General features: G+C 41.2%; 1 protein-coding gene across 2 annotated transcripts in view; it reads left to right on the forward strand.

Annotated features, from left to right (window-relative positions):
* Window positions 1-515: 515 nt before the first annotated feature.
* Window positions 516-18,154, forward strand: part of NET1 (neuroepithelial cell transforming 1) — a 67,114-nt gene continuing 49,475 nt past the window's right edge. For both annotated transcript variants that reach the window (XM_062211028.1, XM_062211030.1), the window contains exon 1: window positions 516-751. In XM_062211028.1, coding sequence (XP_062067012.1) covers window positions 624-751 — 128 coding nt within the window. In that variant the 5' untranslated portion in view covers window positions 516-623. The remainder of the gene's footprint in view (window positions 752-18,154) is intronic.

Here is an 18,154-nt window from a genome sequence, read left to right on the forward strand (position 1 = left end):
AATGGCCACAACTGGCCAGGGTTGGGCCAGCCATAAGCCAGGAGCCAGGAGGTTCTTCCGGGTCTCCCACCTGGGCTCAGGGGCCCAAAGAACTTGGGCCATCCTTCTCTGCTTTCCCAGGAGCATTAGCACGGAGTTGGATTGGGAGTGAAGCAGCCAGATATGAACGGGTACCCATATAGCATGTCCCTTACAGGCCACAGCTTAATCCGCTGGCTACAACCCGGGTACGGGTCATTATTTGCTCCTAATTCATTTGCATGCCCTATGAAGAAAGACCTAATAAACACGAGATAGGCTACTGAGGCAATGGGCCTTGGGGAATTCAGGCAGAATGAAATTCAAGCCTCTGTAATTCCTATTGTATGCTCTTGGCTCCCCCTCCGCCAGCTCTGAAATGGCCAGATAGGTGGGGGGGCGGGACTCTTCGTCTCCTAGCAACCACAGCATGTTCACTGATTGGCTAATCACTGCCCAGCCGCCATTTTCAAATCCCCGGATGACGGTGGCGGAGGCGCTCTGCTGGCAGGCGCTTTCTGCTTCGCGGAAGCTGGTGGGCGCCGTGCCCATCCTTGCCGGTCTCCCAGGCAGCCGGCCACCGCCCCACCCCCCTCCTCCACACTATGGACCCCGAGCTGGCGACTCAGAAGCAGCCCCGACCGCGTAGGCGAAGCCGTCGCTCCTCTGGGCTTAGCGCGGATGGCGCCGCGGGGCCTTCGGCGGATGCCCCCGGGGAAGGGTCTGAGGACAGGTGAGTGCGGGGATCCGGTGGGGACTGGGGCCAGGCTGGAGGTGAGTGCGGGGTGCGGGATGAGGATCAGAACCCGGGCTGGGGTGGGGGCGGGGAGTTGCGTGTGTGTGGAGGGGTCAGGTCGGGGAGAAGTGAGGTGCGGGCTCCGGGAGCTGAGTGCCAGTGAGCAGGAGGGGCGATTGTGGGCCCGGCCTGAGAACCCCAAGCGGCGACTTCCCAGCCCTGTGGGGAAGAGCAGGACTTGTTGACAATCTCCAGGCTCCTTCCTAGGGAGGTGTTAAACAAAACCGCGGGGATTTTGTTCTCCACACCCCATTGGCTAATTATGGCTTGGAGTTTCCAAATACAAACGACTGATCGGCACCGGAGATTGTCACTGAAGCAGACACCAAACTTAGAGCCTAAAGGAGTTTACATCTTTGCAAGAACTGTTGTGTCGGTGAACACAGCACAGCTCAAAACTCCCAGCCTCTGGTGTAAGGAAATCAAAGAGGACGGTTGCTGGCTTTTCCATTAAGACATTTCAAATTCTGGGTTGTATACGTCTGTGTATCTGGAAAGGGTGGATACTAGATGTGGATTTCTGAAAGGTGTGTCTCAAGAGGAGCCCTGTGAAAAGAACTGAGAACAGTGCTTCCTCTAAGGTGGTACTGCACTGAGTAGCTTCCAGTTAGAGATTATGTAACTTTGATGGAGTTCCTTCACATCTCTTCTTTGTATTACCATAGTGTCCATCTCATATAAGGTGCAAAATTCATTCGATTATGTATTGAATGTGAAATGCTTACCATAGTGCCCATATATAGAAAGCACTCAATAAATGTTGACTATTATGTCAGTTTTTATTTGTAATAATTCCACATTGCTCCATCTTTTCAGAAGTCTCATTTAACATTGTTTTAGGTAAAAATGCAGTCTTTTATATAATTTTCATGCCTGGATATGCCAATCCTTTTTAAATTTTTTAAAAATTTATTCATTTGAGAGATTTGGGAAGGGAGACAGACACTACATTACTTGAGCCATCACTTCTGCTTCCTGGGCTCTGTGTTAGCAGGAAGCTGGAGTGAAGAACCTGGGTGGGTACTCTAATAAGGGATGGGAGAGTCCTAACCAGCAGCTTAACCACTAGGCCAAAGGCCTGCCCCTCAATCCAACTCCCCCTTTTTTGTATTACAGTTTGTTTATTTATTTGAAAGTCAGAGTGACAAAGAGGAGATATCTTCCCCTGCTAATTTACTCTGCCAAGTGGCTGAAATGTCCAGTGCTGGTCCAGGCCAAAGCCAGGATTCTAAAACTCTTATCTTGGACTCCCATGTGTGTTGCAGAGACCCAAGTATTTAGGCCATTTTACTGTGCCCTCCCAGAAGCATTATCAGGGAGTTGGATCAGAAGCAGAGCAACCCCCTGCTGTACCACAATGCCAGCCCCCTCAATTCCTTTTTGAGAAATAGAAAAATACCTTCTTTTCATCAACAAGGCATTTATAAACTCATTGTAAATTACTCTGCAGAGAACTAGACTTTTTAAAGCTGCCAGAAGGAAGTCATCATCTCTGAGGCTGAGAAATAAGGGAAGTAGGAAAAGATTAGTTAAGGAAAAAAGAAAATAGAATGTTAAAAAGATCAAATGGAGGCAGTGTTAAATTTATTCTACATTCATTCAGTAATACCATCGAGTACCTGCACTGGTGCAAGCATTGTAAAAACAGGACATTCGAGTTAACAAAACAAATGAAGTCCTTGTTGTCAGGAAGCTTCGATTTAGGTTGGGGTAAAAGAAAAAATCAAATATACAAAATATCCAGCAGTCACATTGTGAAAAGAATTAAGGCATGACAAGGGGGTAGGGACAGAGAGGGTAGTGTCACTGTTTCTGAAAAATCATAAGGAAAGTCTCTCTGGTGATATAGGTGACCTTTGAGTAGAGAACTAAAGGAAGTACAGAAGAAACCTAGCCATATGGATATTTGGGAAAGTGTTTTGGGCAAAGAGAAAAGCAAGAGCAAAGACTTTGAAGTAGAATCCTATTTGATTTGTTCAAGGAACTTCAAAGAAAACAGGGTGACTGGAGTGAAACAAGGGAGTGGGGAAATGTGAGATGATAAAGTCAATGAGGTGACTGGAGTCAGAGCATGTAGTATCTGGTGGACCATTGTAAGGACTCTAAATTTGACTTAGTGAATTGGAAAGCAAGAGGAAATGAATGATGTGATATATATATATATATATATATATATATTTTTTTTTTTTTTTTTTAAATTTGACAGAGTTAAACAGTGAGAGAGAGAGAGACAGAGAGAAAGGTCTTCCTTCCATTGGTTCACTCCCCAAATGGCCGCTACGGCCGGTGCTGCACAGATCTGAAGCCAGGAGCCAGGTGCTTCTTCCTGGTCTCCCATGCGGGTGCAGGGTCCAAACACCTGGGCCATCCTCCACTGCCCTCCCGGGCCACAGCAGAGAGCTGGAGTGGAACCCGGCGCCCATATGGGATGCCAGCACCGCAAGTGGAAGATTAACCAAGTGAGCCACGGTGCTGGCCCTGTGATGTATATTTTTAAAAGATCCTTCTGGCTGTTATGCAGCAAGGATAGAAGCATGTTGAGATGATATGTGAAAGTGAAAGATGCTTAAAAAAAAAAAGGTGCATATTTGGGATGTGTTTTGAAGGTGGAGCCAGTAGGATTTGTAGATCTATTCAATATCAAGTTAAAAGAAATGAATGTAATGTTTTGGCCTGAGCTATAGGAATAGGTTTCCATATTCTCAGAAAGAAAAGACTATAGCATAAGTTTGCTTTAGCATATGTTGTAAGGTGCCTGTTGAAGAGTTTATTGCAGCCATTTTTTATTTCTTTTACCTTTTATTGAGTATATTTTCAGATGAGAGAGTACATGAATCATAAGTGTTTATTTAGCTCAGTGAAATTTCATAAAGGGAATACATCTGTATAAGTAGATATAAATTTGGGAGTTGTCCGCATAGAGACTTCAAATCTTGTTATAATGTCTCTAGATAGTATAAATAAATAAAAAAAAAAAAACATTCAAGAACTAAACCCTGAGACACTCCCAAAATTTAAAGGTAAGAGTAGGGGACTAACCTTGTGATGCAGCAGGTTAAGCCACCACTGTGTTGTTGGCAACCCATATGGGCACTAGTTTGCTGCCTGGCTGCTCCACTTCTGATACAGCTCCTTTCTAATAACGTCTGGGAAGGCAGAGGAAGATGGCCCAAGTGCTTTCACCCCTCCACTCACATGGGAAACCCAGATGGAGTTCTTGGCTCCTGGCTTGGACCTAGACCAGCCCTGGCCATTGCAGCCCTTTTGGGAGTGAACCTATGGGTGGAAGTTCTTTCATATTAATAAATTAATAAATCTTTAAAAAAAAATTAAAGGTCAGAGTAGGAGTGGTTGTTGTGTTACAGAGAGTTAAGCCACTGCTTAGGATGTCTGTATCCTGGCCAGTGCTGCGGCTCAATAGGCTAATCCTCCGCCTGTGGCGCCGGCACACCGGGTCCTAGTCCCAGTCGGGGTGCCGGATTCTGTCCCGGTTGCCCCTCTTCCAGGCCAGCTCTCTGCTGTGGTCCGGGAGTGCAGTGGAGGATGGCCCAAGTGCTTGGGCCCTGCAACCGCATGGGAGACCAGGAGAAGCACCTGGCTCCTGCCTTCGGATCAGCACGGTGCACCGGCCGCAGCGTGCCGGCCGCGGCAGCCATTGGAGGGTGAACCAATGGCAAAGGAAGACCTTTCTCTGTCTCTCTCACTGTCCACTCTGCCTGTCAAAAAAAAAAGGGGGGGGGGCAAGGATGTCTGTATCCCACTTAGACTGCCAGTTTGAGTCTGTATTGCTAGTGTTTTTTGGATATAGATATTCAATAAATTACATGAGATATTCAGCACTTTATTATGAAAAAGGCTTTGTGAGAGGTGATTTTTCCCAACAATAGAACAATGTTAGTGTTTTGAGTCCATTTAAGGTAAGATATGGTGTTCGGTACGATACATCTATTAAATGCATTTTCAGCTTATGATATTTTCCAGCTATAATGTTTATGGGAAGATAACCCCATCATAAGTAGAGGAGCATCTCTAATGAAACTAGAAGAGTTTGTAGTGGGCAGTGAAGAGACTATGGTGTGGTTTATTAAGGAAATATGTAAGTGTCAGACACTGGGAATATGGAAATAGAAAATACTGACCTTAACCTTTAAGAACTTAAAAGCTAAGGGAAGAAGGGTAAGTATGTTGCAGTCTGTGTTATGGCAGGGAGATTAAGCTGCTGCTTGCAACACTGGCATCCCATATCAGAGTGCCATTGCAAGTCCTGATTGTGTGCTTCCAATCCAGCTCCCTCCTAATGTGTCTGGGAAAGCAGCAGAAGATGGTCCAAGAACTTGGGCCCTTCAACTCACTTGAGAGACTGGTTGGGCTCCTGGCTTTGGTTTGGCCCAGCCCTGGCTTGTGGCCATTTGGGGAAGGAAACAGCGCGTTTAAGATCAATCACTCTCGGCCGGCGCCGTGGCTCAATAGGCTAATCCTCCGCCTTGCGGCGCCAGCACATCAGGTTCTAGTCCCGGTCGGGGCTCCAGATTCTGTCCCGGTTGCCCCTCTTCCGGTCCAGCTCTCTGCTATGGCCCGGGAGTGCAGTGGAGGATGGCCCAAGTGCTTGGGCCCTGCACCCGCATGGGAGACCAGGAAGAAGCACCTGACTCCTGGCTTCGGATCAGCGCGATGCGCTGGCCGCACATTGGAGGGTGAACCAACGGCAAAAAGGAAGACCTTTCTCTCTGTCTCTCTCTCACTGTCCACTCTGCCTGTCAAAAAAAAAAAAAAAAAAAAGATCAATCACTCTCTGTCTCTCCTTTACTCTCTCTCTCTCTCTGTCACTATGCCCTTCAAATAAATAAATATTTTTAAAAGGAGAAGTATGTTAATAATTATAATAGTGTGTGATAAAAGTTATTGTGGTATATGTAGAGTGCCATAGATGCAAATTAAAGGAACACCTAATCCTGACTGGAGAAAACAGGAATTCTTTATTGTAATTACTGAGTCTTGGAGGACCAGTTTAGAGAGCAGCTGTAAATGAGTGACATCAGGTAGGGAAGAAGCATGTAAAAAGGCCCTGATGAGTAATGGGTATCACAGCTAGTTCACTGTAGCTAGACACTAGTTGTATAGAAGAGGAGACTAAGATAGAGATAGAGAAGAGGTAGTGATGAGAGTTTAGGCTAAAGAAATAAGAGCCACATTTTTATTTATTTATTTATTTATTTATTTTGACAGAGTGGACAGTGAGAGAGAGAGACAGAGAGAAAGGTCTTCCTTTTGCTGTTGGTTCACCCTCCAGTGGCCGTGGTGGCTGGCGTGATGCAGCCGGCGCACCACGCTGATCCGAAGCCAGGAGCCAGGTGCTTCTCCTGGTCTCCCGTGGGGTACAGGGCCCAAGCACTTGGGCCATCCTCCACTGCACTCCTGGCCATAGCAGAGAGCTGGCCTGGAAGAGGGGCAACCGGGACAGAATCCGGCGCCCCAACCGGGACTAGAACCCGGTGTGCCAGTGCCACAGATGGAGGATTAGCCTATTGAGCAGCAGCGCCGGCCAAAAGCCACATTATAAGGAACCATGTATGCCATGAGTTTGGGTATGCCCAGTGTATCTTAAAGGTGATTTCTCAGTCTACAGTACCTAGATGAGTGTTTGAATTTGGTAGTTAGTGGTTGGGCTGGAGAATGGGAAACATTGAGTATGGATTACACTTTTAAGAACAACATTTGTTGGGGCCAGCGCTGTGGCATGGTGAGTAAAGCCGCCACCTGTAGTGCCAGAATCCCATATGGGTGGTGGTTCTAGTCCTGGCTGCTCTATTTCTGATCCAGCTCTCTGCTGTGGCCTGGAAACACAGTACAAGGTGGCCCATGTCCTAGGGCCCCTGCAGCCACATGGGAGACCCAGAAGAAGTTCCTGACTCTTGGCTTCGGATCAGCCCATTTCTGGCTGTTGCAGCCATTTGGGGAGTGAACCAGTAGAGGGAGGATCTCTCTCTATTTCTCTCTATATATATTTCCTTCTCTCCAAAAATTTGATTAAAAAAAAAAAAAGGAACAACATTTGTAGGGCTAGGTTTGTGGCAAAGTGGGTAAAGCCACTGCCTGCAATGCTGACATCCTAAATGGGTGCCAGTTCAAGACCCAGCTGTTCCAGTTCCCATCCAGCTCCCAGATAGACCCCCAAAAAGGGTAATCTTGGTATGCTGAGGGGAATAACCAAGTGTAGAGTGAGAAGTTGAAGAGACAGGAGACAAGAAAAATTGGCTAAACAAAGATCCAAGAAAGTAGAAATGAATAGAAACCAAATTAAAAGTAGAGAATCTAGCCTGACAAAAAGCAAGGATGACACAGTTATCTGTGTGTTTTGGGAGGGGTGAGTAGGACTTTGAGGATTTCCCATCAGGCTTCTATTTTATGTGAAGTAGGAGGCTGTATCTGCTGAGAAGAGTGGAGACATAGGCAGGATGAGGAGAGTGATGAAGAACCCTGGAGGGAAAATAATTCATCTCCCATTTTTTAGTAAGACTATGTAGAATATGATACGATAGCATCAGTTACATTAGTAGGGCAAGAAACAACTATTTAAGTATGATGTGAAATCTAGAAGTCATAAAGAGATTGATCTCTCTCACTATAAATATGGAAAAACTTTTGCAAGAAAAACCCACTATAATTTTGAAAGACGGAAAACACAGTATATAAGAAAATGAAAGTATCATTGTCTTTTTAAAAAATTACATAGGGGCAGATATGTGAGGCAGTGGGTTAAGTCACTGTTTGGAACACTTGCATCCCATATGAATACTGGCTTCTCTGCTTCCAGTCCAGCTCTCTGCTAATGCACACACACATGGGCAGCAGCAAATGATGGCTCAAGTACTTGGGACCCTGCTACCCTCTAGGAGACCCACATTTTGAGTTCCAAACTCCTGGCTTTGATCTGGCTGTTTGATGCAGTTGGAGAGTGAATCAGTAGATGCAAAATTTGTCCCTCTTCTTCTTTTTTTTTTTTTTTTTATTTTACAAGTAGAGTTATATATATATAGAGAGAGAGACAGAGAGAAAGGTCTTCCTTCCGTTGGTTCACTCCCCAAATGGCCGCTACTGCCGGCGCTGCGCCGATCCATTGGGGGGAGGGGGGGTGTGAACCAACGGAAAAGGAAGATCTTTCTCTCTGTCTCTCTCACTGTCCACTCTGCCTGTCCAAAAAAAAAAAATAATAATTAAAAAAAGTTAATGGAAAATAGAATTCAAAGATAAGTTTATTTTAGTGCCAGATTTTTGAGATTCTGTACAATTAAAATACTCATTTTCCATAAACTTTTTGAAGACCCCACATATTAACATTGCTTTATAGTGAGTTTTGAAAACAAGAAATATAAATTCTCCTACTTTGTTCTTTTTTTCCAGATGTTTTGGCTATCCCTAGTCATTTGCAGTTCCCATGAATTTTAGAATCATCTTGTCAGTCAGCTGGGATTCAGATGGGGGTTGTATTAAATCTGTAGATGAATTTGGAAGTATCATCATTTTTATGTATTTGAAAAGCAGAAAAAAGACACACACAGACAGAAGAGATTTCCCATCTACTGGTCCACTCCCCAAGTGGCTTGCAACAGTTAGGGCTGGTCCAGGCTGAAACAAGGAGTCCAGAACTCAGTCCAACTATTTGAGCCAGCACTTGTTGCCTTGAAGGGTATGCATAAGCAAGAAACTTGAATCAAAAGCAGAGCCAGAATTGGAACCTAGACACTAAGGTATGGGATGTGGACATCCCACGTAGTGGTTTAACAAATAAGCCAAATGCCTACCCCATGAATATTGACATTAAGTCTTCCCATCTGTGAACAAGAATGTTTTCATCATTTTAATTTTTTTCAATAATGTTTTATAGTTTTCAGACTATAATTTTGTACTTTTTGCTAAATTTATTCCTATTTTTTAAAATTTTTGGTGCTATTACAAATGGAATTGATCTTTTCAGTTTTGATTATTTTCAGTTTGATTATTTCAGGTGTATAGAAATGCAGTTGATTTTTGTATATTGTAGTTTGAAAACTTGCTGGACTCTTTATTAGATTCAATAGCTTTTTAGTGATTTCATTAGGATTTTTGATATACAAAGTCATGTCATCAGCAAATAAAAATAATTTTACTTCTTATTCCAATATGAATATCTTTTCTGATGGTTATGACTACTAGGACCTCTATTCCACTGTTGAATAGATTTGGTGAAACTGAAAATCCTTGTCTTGTTTTCCTGATTTTAGGAGAAAGATGTGCAATCTTTTACTACTAAGTAGGATGTCAGCTGTGAGTTTTTTATAAATGTCCTTGATTGGGTTGAGGAAGTTCTCTTCCATTTGTAGTTTCTTAAAGTGATTTTAATCATGAAAGGTGATGAGTTTTTTCAAATGCTTTTTTTTATTGGAGAGATTTTTTTTCAACTAACATGGTATATTCTGATGTGTTACATTAATTGATGTTTTAGATGCTAAAACAACTTTTTTTCCTGATATAAGTACTGCTTGGTCATGGTGTATAAATTTTTATATATTACTGTAATTTTTTATTATTTATGTTTTGAAGATTTTGTTTGACTCTTCAGTTTTGTTTTTTTATAGAAAGCTTTTGTTTAATAAATATAAATTTCATAAGTACACTTTTGGATTACAGCATTTCTTCCCCCCATATCTACCCTCCCACCCCCAAACCATCCCACCTCCTACTCCTTCTCCCATTCTTCATTAAGATTCATTTTTAATTATCTTTATATACAGAAGATCAACTCTATACTGAGTAAAGATTTCAACAGTTTGCACCCACACAGACAACACAAAGTACTTTAGTACTGTTTGAAGACTAGTTTTACCATTAATTCTCATAGTGCAACACATTAAAGACAGAGGTCCTACATGGGGAGCAAGTGCACAGTGACTCCTGTTGTTGATTTAACAATTGATTTAACAATTTACGTTCTTATTTATGACGTCATGACCACCCGAGGCTCTTGTCATGGGCTGCCAAGGCTATGGAAGCCTCCTGAGTCCACAAACTCTGATTTTATTTAGACAAGGCCATAATCAAAGTGAAAGTTCTCTCCTCCCTTCACCTCTTTCTTTAATGGCCTCTTCTTTCCATCAGGATCTCATTCACAGAGATTTTTCATGTAGGTAATTTTTTGCCACAGTGTCTTGGCTTTCCATGCCAACTCTTCAATTTTTATTAACTTGTATCCTACTACAAATAAATGCAACTTTTGCATGTATAATAGTCTTATTTCATCCACAATTTCTCTTTTTATTTTCTTCTTTCTTTTTTTATTAATATAGAAAAAGATTTATGCATTCCATATATACAGTTTCAGGAAGACAACCACACTTCCCTTCCTCCTCCCCTCCCTCTTAAATAGTTTCTCTCTCCCTCCCCTCTCTCCCTTTAGTAAGTTTTTGCAAAGACATAATTTTAATACATTCTATGCACAGGCTTAATTCACCACTAACCATAATCCATATTCTTAAGAGATATTGGTCTATGGTTTTTGGTTTTGTGATGTCTTTGTCTGATTTTATTATTGGAATAATACTGACCTCAGTGAGTTGAGAAGTGTTCATGTTTTTCTATTTCTTGAAGAACTTGTTCACTTTTATGAATTTTTAGATATATTTACTTATTTTACTTGAGAGGCAGGGGAAGAGAGATAGCAAACTTGCATCCACTGGTTTACTCCCCAGATGTCCACAACAGCTAGGACTGGAGCAGACTGAAGACAAGTAGGATCTGAGAACTCATTCCAGGTCTCCAACCTAGGTATAGGGACCCAGCTACTTAAGCTATCACCTGCAGCCTCCTAGGGTGCACATTAGCAGGAAGCTGGAATCAAAAGCAGAGCTGGAATTCAAATCTAAGCAGTCTGATACAAGATTTAGGCAACTCAACCATCATCTCAAAAACTAGGCCAACCTGCCTGCCCCAGAATTGATCCATTTTATCAAAGTTAACTAGGTTGCTGATGTACAGTTGTTTATAGTATTGCTTTATAATGCTTGTGTTTCCTTCTTGAGTTGTTCTTCCTCTTTCCAAAAACTCAGCTTTGGCTTCATTGATTTTTCTCTACTATTTTTCTATTCTTTGTTAGCATTAATTTTACTCTAATCTTTATCATTGTCTTCTTTCTACTTGCATTAGGTTTAATTTACTCTTCTTTTTCCAATGTGTTAAGGTCGAAGGTTAAGTTACTGATTTGAGATTTTTTTTTTCCTTATTGTAGGCATTTAGAATTATAAATCTTGTGAGTATTGCTTTAGCTGCTTCTTACAAGTTTTGCTTATTAAATGTTTGTCATCATTAATCTAAAAATATTTGCAGATTTTCCTTCCATTTCTTTGAACCTTTGACTTTTTAGGTGTGTGTTGGGGCCAGCATTGTGGTATAGTGGGTTAAGCCTCCACCTGCAATGCTGGCATCCCATATGGGCACTGGTTGGAGTTCCATCTGCTCCACTTCCCATCCTGCTCCCTGCTGATGTGCATGGGAAAGCAACGAAAGAGGGCCCAAGTGCCTGGGCCCCTGCACCAACATGGAAGATCCTGGAAGGAGCTCCTGGCTCCTGGCTTCAACCTGGCCCAGCCCCTGGCTGTTGCAGCCATTTGGGGATGGAAGATGTCTCTCTCTCTCTCTGTTTCTCTCTTACTCTGCCTTTCAAATAAATTTTTTTTAAAAAAAGGAGTATGTTATTTTACACACATTTGTGAGTTTTCCAAATTTCACTTGCTACTGATTTCTCATTTCATTGTGGTTGGAGAATATATTTTGTGTTATTTCTTTCCTTTCAACGTATTGAGGTCAGTTTTATGTCCTAGAATATAATCTAGCAAGAATAATATTCCAAGTCCAATCGAGTGTGTATTCTAGTTTATTGTTCGATGTGGTGTTCCGTAGATGTCTGTTAGGTCTGGTTGGTTTATAGTGTTCAATTCTTCTGTTTCCTTACTCTTGTCTAGTTAGTCTATCATTATTGAAAATGATGTGTTGAAGTCTCCAGCTGTTATTGTCTATTTTTCCTTTAATTTCTGTCAGTTTTTGCTTTATGTATTTTGTCATGTTACTAGGTGCATACAAAGCTGTATCTTCCTGATGGATTGGTTTTTTTCATGTGTTTTTTTTTTTTTTTTTTAGCATTATAAAATGATCTTATCTTTGACAACTTTTTTGTTTTAAAATTATTTTATCTAATGCCCATATAGCTACTCCAGCTTTCTTATGGTTTGTTGTTTGGTATATCTGTTTCTGTCCATTTACTTTCAAATTGAAAGGTATGTCTTCTGTAGACAGTATATAGTTGGATCATGTCGTTTTCTTTTTTTAATTTAGTCTGACAGTTACTATCTTTTGATTGGGTTATTTATCCCATTCACAATTGATGCCATTTATTTAGCTGGATTTGCGCCTGATGTTTTACTTGTTTTTTGTACGATTTGGTTGTTCCTCCTTTTTTGCCTTCAGTTTTGAAAGATAATTTTGCTTGATATAGAATTTTTCTGTTGTTAGATTTTTTTTCCTCCCTCTTTGGGTATTTTAAATGTTATCTCACTGCTTCTGACCTTTCATTGTTTCTTTGAAAAATTTAACTACTAATCTAATTGGGGGGTTCCTTGTAAACAATGAGTCATTTTTTTTTCTTGCTGCTTTTAAGATTCTTCTCCTTATCTTTGACTTTTACCATTTTTACTTTGATGTGTTTATTTGTGGATATTTTTGTTTTTATCTTACTAGGAGTTCATTGAGCTTCCTGAATATATAGATTTTTGTTTTTCTTTAAATTTGAGACATTTCAAACATTGTTTCTCTTTTTTTATTTTAGGATTCATTTACTTATTTGAAAGAGTTACAGAGAGAGAGAGAGAAATTTTCCATCCACTGGTTAATGTTCCAAATGGCTGCAATGGCTGCAGCTATGCCAGGCTGAAGCCAGGAGCCTGGAACTCCATCCAAATCTCCTATATGGGTGCAGGGAGACTGAATACTCAAGCCATTTCCACTGCTTTTCCAGGCTCATTAGCTGGATCAGAAGTGAAGCAGCCAGGTCTTAAACTGGTGCCCATATGATATGCCAGCATCATAGTCGATGGTTTAGCCTGCTGCCCCACAATGCTGGTCCTATCCATTGTTTCTTTGAATGCATTTTCTATACTTTGGCTTCTTGTTCTCTTTTCTCATTACATGTAGTTGGAAGGAAAGCTAAGAGATCAAACAAAATTTCATAATTAATATACTTATGTGAAATAAGACTAACAGAAATTTATCTTAAGGTAAAAGTATATCACAACATGTTTTCACAGTAAAAAGTTAGAAAAATATGGCAATGATAAATAGATTATGGTATTATATAAATGAAATATTGACTATAATCTTAACTTCCTCTTTCAGGTGGAATTTATTTGATAAATTATATATGATTACTTCAAAAATCTCATGGAAAATTGAATTTAAAAGTGACTATTTTAGTACAAAAATTTTTGAACTCAGCATAGATTTTTCCTAATGTGCATACTATGAGCTTTCCAAAGAACCCCTATGTATGGGTTTCAAAACATTTTTGCAGCCAAATAATCTTACATTTTAATTCTGTTTTTTTCATTAATTTAGTTCAGTACCTTCATCAAATATATATTTGAGGTTTTGAGTTGTTTGTTTTTGCTACTTATCCTGTGTGTGCCTTTGAAGGTTTCTCTGAAGCAGCAGTTCTGTTTTTTGGGGGCCACTGGACACCTTTATATGTTAAAAATTATTTAAAACTCCAACCAGTTCTTATTTATGTATTTATATTTATCAGATAAGAATTAAAACTGATAAAAATATTGTCATAATCATTACATGTCATAAGTTACATAATTTTGAAATATAATTCTTTGCCAGAACAAAAATAAAAATGTAGAAGAGTGGCATTGTTTTACACATTTCACAGTTCTCTAATATCTGCCTTAATAGAAGAAAGTAGGATTCTTACATCTGCTTCTGCATTTAATCTGTCGCACATACTGTTTTAGTTGCAGTATATAGGAAGAAAACATGCCCTTAATAGATTCTTAATTCAAAAAGAGATATTTGCTTAATTTTATTTATTTATTTATTTTATGTGAAAATCAGATATATAGGTTTACCATAAGTTGGTTTGCTCCCCCAAATGCCTGCAATAGCTAAGCCAAAGCTAGGAACCAAAAACAGTCAAACTCTCCCATGTGGCAGTAAGGCCCAAGTATTTGGATCATTTTCTGCTGGCTCCCAGGGTGTACATTAGCAGGAAGCTGGATCAGAAGCAGAGTAGCCAAGACAGAAACCAGGTATTCTCGTACAGAATATGGATGACCAAGAGACAACCACTGAGCCAAATGCCATACCTCAGATGAATACTATGATTGCCTTTTCAAATAGTTGTCAACATTCTTTGATAATGTACCAGAAATTGACGAGTAGTAGTTTTTAAAGGTTGGCTGCAGTTTGGAATATGAAGCTGTATCAATGAACTTTACATTTCCTGTTATGTTAAAATATCATTGATATGGGGCCAGCGCTGTGGCGCAGTAGGTTAATCCTCCGCCTGTGGCGCCAGCATCCCTTATGGGCACAGGTTCTAGTCCCAGCTGCTCTTCTTCTGATCCAGCTCTCCTGTGGCCTGGGAAAGCAGTGGAAGATGGCCCGAATCTTTGGGCCCTGCACTTGCATGGGAGACCCAAAAGAAGCTCCTGGCTCCTGGCTTTGGACTGGGGCAACTCCAGCGGTTGCGGCCATCTGGAGAGTGGAAGACCTCTCTCTCTCTCTCTCTCTCTCTCTCTCTCTCTCTCTCTCTCTCTCTCTCTGCCTCTCCTTCTCTCTCTGTATAATTCTTTTTAAAAAATTATTGATCTATTTAAATTTTAAGTAAATATTTTTACCCATACACAATTTTGTTTATGCTTTTCAGAAATATTGGTTCAGTCAGCTGTGCAGATTTCCAAAGGTTGACACATTGCATTATATGCTATCAAAAAAAAATCATAATCATTAATCTCACTACCAATGTTCTATAAAAAGATTTTAGGGATTGGGAAGGTGTCATTCTCAACAGTGATGAATACTAATTTTTCAGACTTCTAATTTTCATTTGAATGTTCAAGTTTTTTCATTTGCCAATCATTTGCAGAACTTCATTTTAGAATAAATGTCTACAAAATGCTCAAGTCCGGGGACTGGTGTTGTGGCATAGCAGGTTAAGCCACCGCCTGCAATACCAGCATCCCATATAGGCACTGATTCAAGTCTCAGCTGTTCCACTTCCAGTCCAGTTCCCTGCTAATGTGCCTGGGAAAGTAGCAGAAGATGGCCCAAGTGTTTGGACCCCTGCATCCAAATGGGAGACCTGGAAGAAACTCCTGGCTCCTGTCTCCTGGCTTTTGGCCTGGCCCAGCTCTAGCCATTACAGCCACTTGGGGAGTTAACCAGCAGATGGAAGATCTCTCTATCTCTTCTCCCTGTGACTCTGCCTTTCAAGTCAATAAATTTTTTTTTTTAAGAAAAATGCTCAAGTCCAAAGAATGATAATTTATCTGTTCCTTGTTCATTCAAGTAAAAATGGCATTCTATGAAAAAGAAGTTAATTTAGCTCACAACTGATCTCACAATTGTTTTTCCTCAAGACAACCATAACTTACACAGGCTATATTCCCTTATATCTTCCCCTGACAATTTGTATATTTTAATGAAGCATTTAATCCATTAATGTTTTAATGTCTAATTTTTTGAAAAAAATTATTCATTTATCTGAAAGGCAGAGTTAGATTTTCCATCCACTGGCTCACTCCCCAGAAGGCTTTAGGGACCAGCTCTGAGCAAGGGCAAGGCCAAAGCCAAGAACTTTGGAGCTGTCAGGAGGCCCAAGTACTTGAACCATCTTCTGCTACCTTTCTAGGCACATTAGCAGGGAGCCAGAAGTATAGCATCAGGGACTTGAACCAATGCCTGTATAGGATGCTGGCATCTCAGGCAGTGGCTTAACCCACTGCAACACAATGTTGGCCCCTAATTCTTTTTTCTTTCTTTTTTTTTTTTTTTCTTTTTTTTTGACAGGCAGAGTGGACAGTGAGAGAGAGACAGAAAGAAAGGTCTTCCTTTACTGTTGGTTCACCCTCCAATGGCCGTGTGGGCCGGCACATCGCGCTGATCTGAAGCCAGGAGCCAGGTGCTTCTCCTGGTCTCCCATGCGGGTGCAGGGCCCAAGCACTTGGGCCATCCTTCACTGCCCTCCCGGGCCACAGCAGAGAGCTGGCCATGAAGAGGGGCAACCGGGACAGAATCCAGCGCCCCAAACGGGACTAGAACCCGGGATGCCGGCACCACAGGCGGAGGATTAGCCAATTGAGCCACGGCGCCGGCTGACCCCTAATTCTTGTTTGTGTAAAGTTAATGTGTTTTCTGTGGCTGCTTTTCAGTGGTAAGAAGATGTGGCCCAATGTACAAATGGAGTGTTCAGCTGTATGTAATACAAGTTTTCATTAAAATGAAAGAAAAGAAAAAGTTTATGGTAGGTTGGACATTGTGAATATGTGGGGCAAGGTGTAGGATCATAAGCTGAAAGTGAAGTGGGAGTGGAGAAAGTATTGTGACAATGAAGAGAGAAGAGATTGAAACAGATATTTCAGAAGATGGGAAAGGAAATGACTAGGTAGGGAAGTGTGATAGAATTGCTGGTCAGAACTGAAGACCCACTTAAAATTTCTGGTCAGGAATTTAAAGTAAAAGTTGTAAGCCTGGATGTGGGACTGTGTCTGTTTATGTATGTATGCACTACTTGGTCTACAGGCCTGCCCTTTAGTCATCCTGACCCAGGGTTGGAGCTCATTTCCAGCCACGCCCACTGCCAATTGTTAAATTGGTAGCCAGCCAAGTGAAAAATGGACTAGGCTACAGAATGAGCTAGGGAATAAACAGCAAGAATGTGCAAATGCTAGAAGAAACTGCATAATGTTTTAAATCTGAACCAAGTTAAATAAAGAGGTATGAACCTGGTTTTGTCTGCTAAATGTGTTTTGGTTCTTATATTAATAGTAATGCCATCCATTTCTTTACTGAAAAGTTTTTTCAGTTTAATGTATGTGTACTGACTGCTGCAAGATACAGCAAGGAAGAAATAATGGCTGGGTGGAGGGGGGAGTGTAGAAACGCCTGTAGTCTATGGCATCTTTCTGTGTTGATGCTGCCTATTTATGTCGCCACCTATCTCTTTGTTCAGGGTAGTAGGCAAGATCTTGTCTGGGCCCTCCTACATGATTCAGAGCTTAGAACAAATCTTGCTTTTCTGCCTTAGTTTTCCTGATATCAAGTCAGTCTGAACCCAGCTTTGATTTACCTAATTGTTTTGTTTTCTCCTTTGAGAATGTGCATTCTTCTAACATTCTTTTGAACTCAGACCTATAACCAAATAATAGTGTTTAAAGGGTGTAGGTTTTACAATCAGACTTTGTGGGTTTAAGTAAGATTTGGCTCTTGAGGACCTTCAGCAAGTTACTTAATGTCTTTGAATCTTATGTCATAGTACCTATGTCCTAGGTTATGAAAATTAAGTAGATTAATCTATATAAAGTATTAGAGTAGTACCTGGGTGTGTGTGGAAAAGCTCCTTAAATATTAGATATCATTACCATTTCTGTATTCGACAGAATACCTTACAGCTATCACTTATTTACCTTCTATAAGGAATATTTAGCGGTTAGCTCTGTTGTCAGCTTTTGTGGAGGTGATACAGCATAATTGTTAATAATACAGTGTTTAGAGCCAGACTGCCTGGATATGAATCCTGACTGTTGCATTGACTATTCTAAGACCTTAACTGTCGGAGGCCACCCGACAAACCACACGGAGACACGCAGCACTCAGTCAATTCATCACCACGTTTATTGCCTCGTCGCGTTCCAAGCCAAAGTAGGGGGCCCGGCGATGAGGGACTGGAGGCAGTCTCCCTAAGGAAACTCTTCAGTCTCCAGCCCCGAGCACACAGAAAGACAAGGTTATATACCCCAGACCCCATACAGATAACATTCATTGTGTGCAATCATGCATAGCACAGGAACAGAGCAAGTTTACAAAGTAGCAATGATCAGGGTACAAGCTCTGCAGATAGAGCAAAGAACATCATAGACCTTCATCAGAAGTCACATCCTGCCTGCAGGAATGTGGGATGAAAAATCTTGTGCCTTTGGCCATCAGGACAAAAGCGCAGGAAACAGGATTAGATAAGGGACAGCCTCAGCCTGCTGCATCTCATGTCGGGCCAGGGCCACTGGCCCCGACACTTAACCATGTTACTTTGGTGCA

This window comes from Lepus europaeus, chromosome 14, assembly GCF_033115175.1.
Source record: "Lepus europaeus isolate LE1 chromosome 14, mLepTim1.pri, whole genome shotgun sequence".
Classification (NCBI taxonomy): Eukaryota; Metazoa; Chordata; class Mammalia; order Lagomorpha; family Leporidae; genus Lepus; species Lepus europaeus.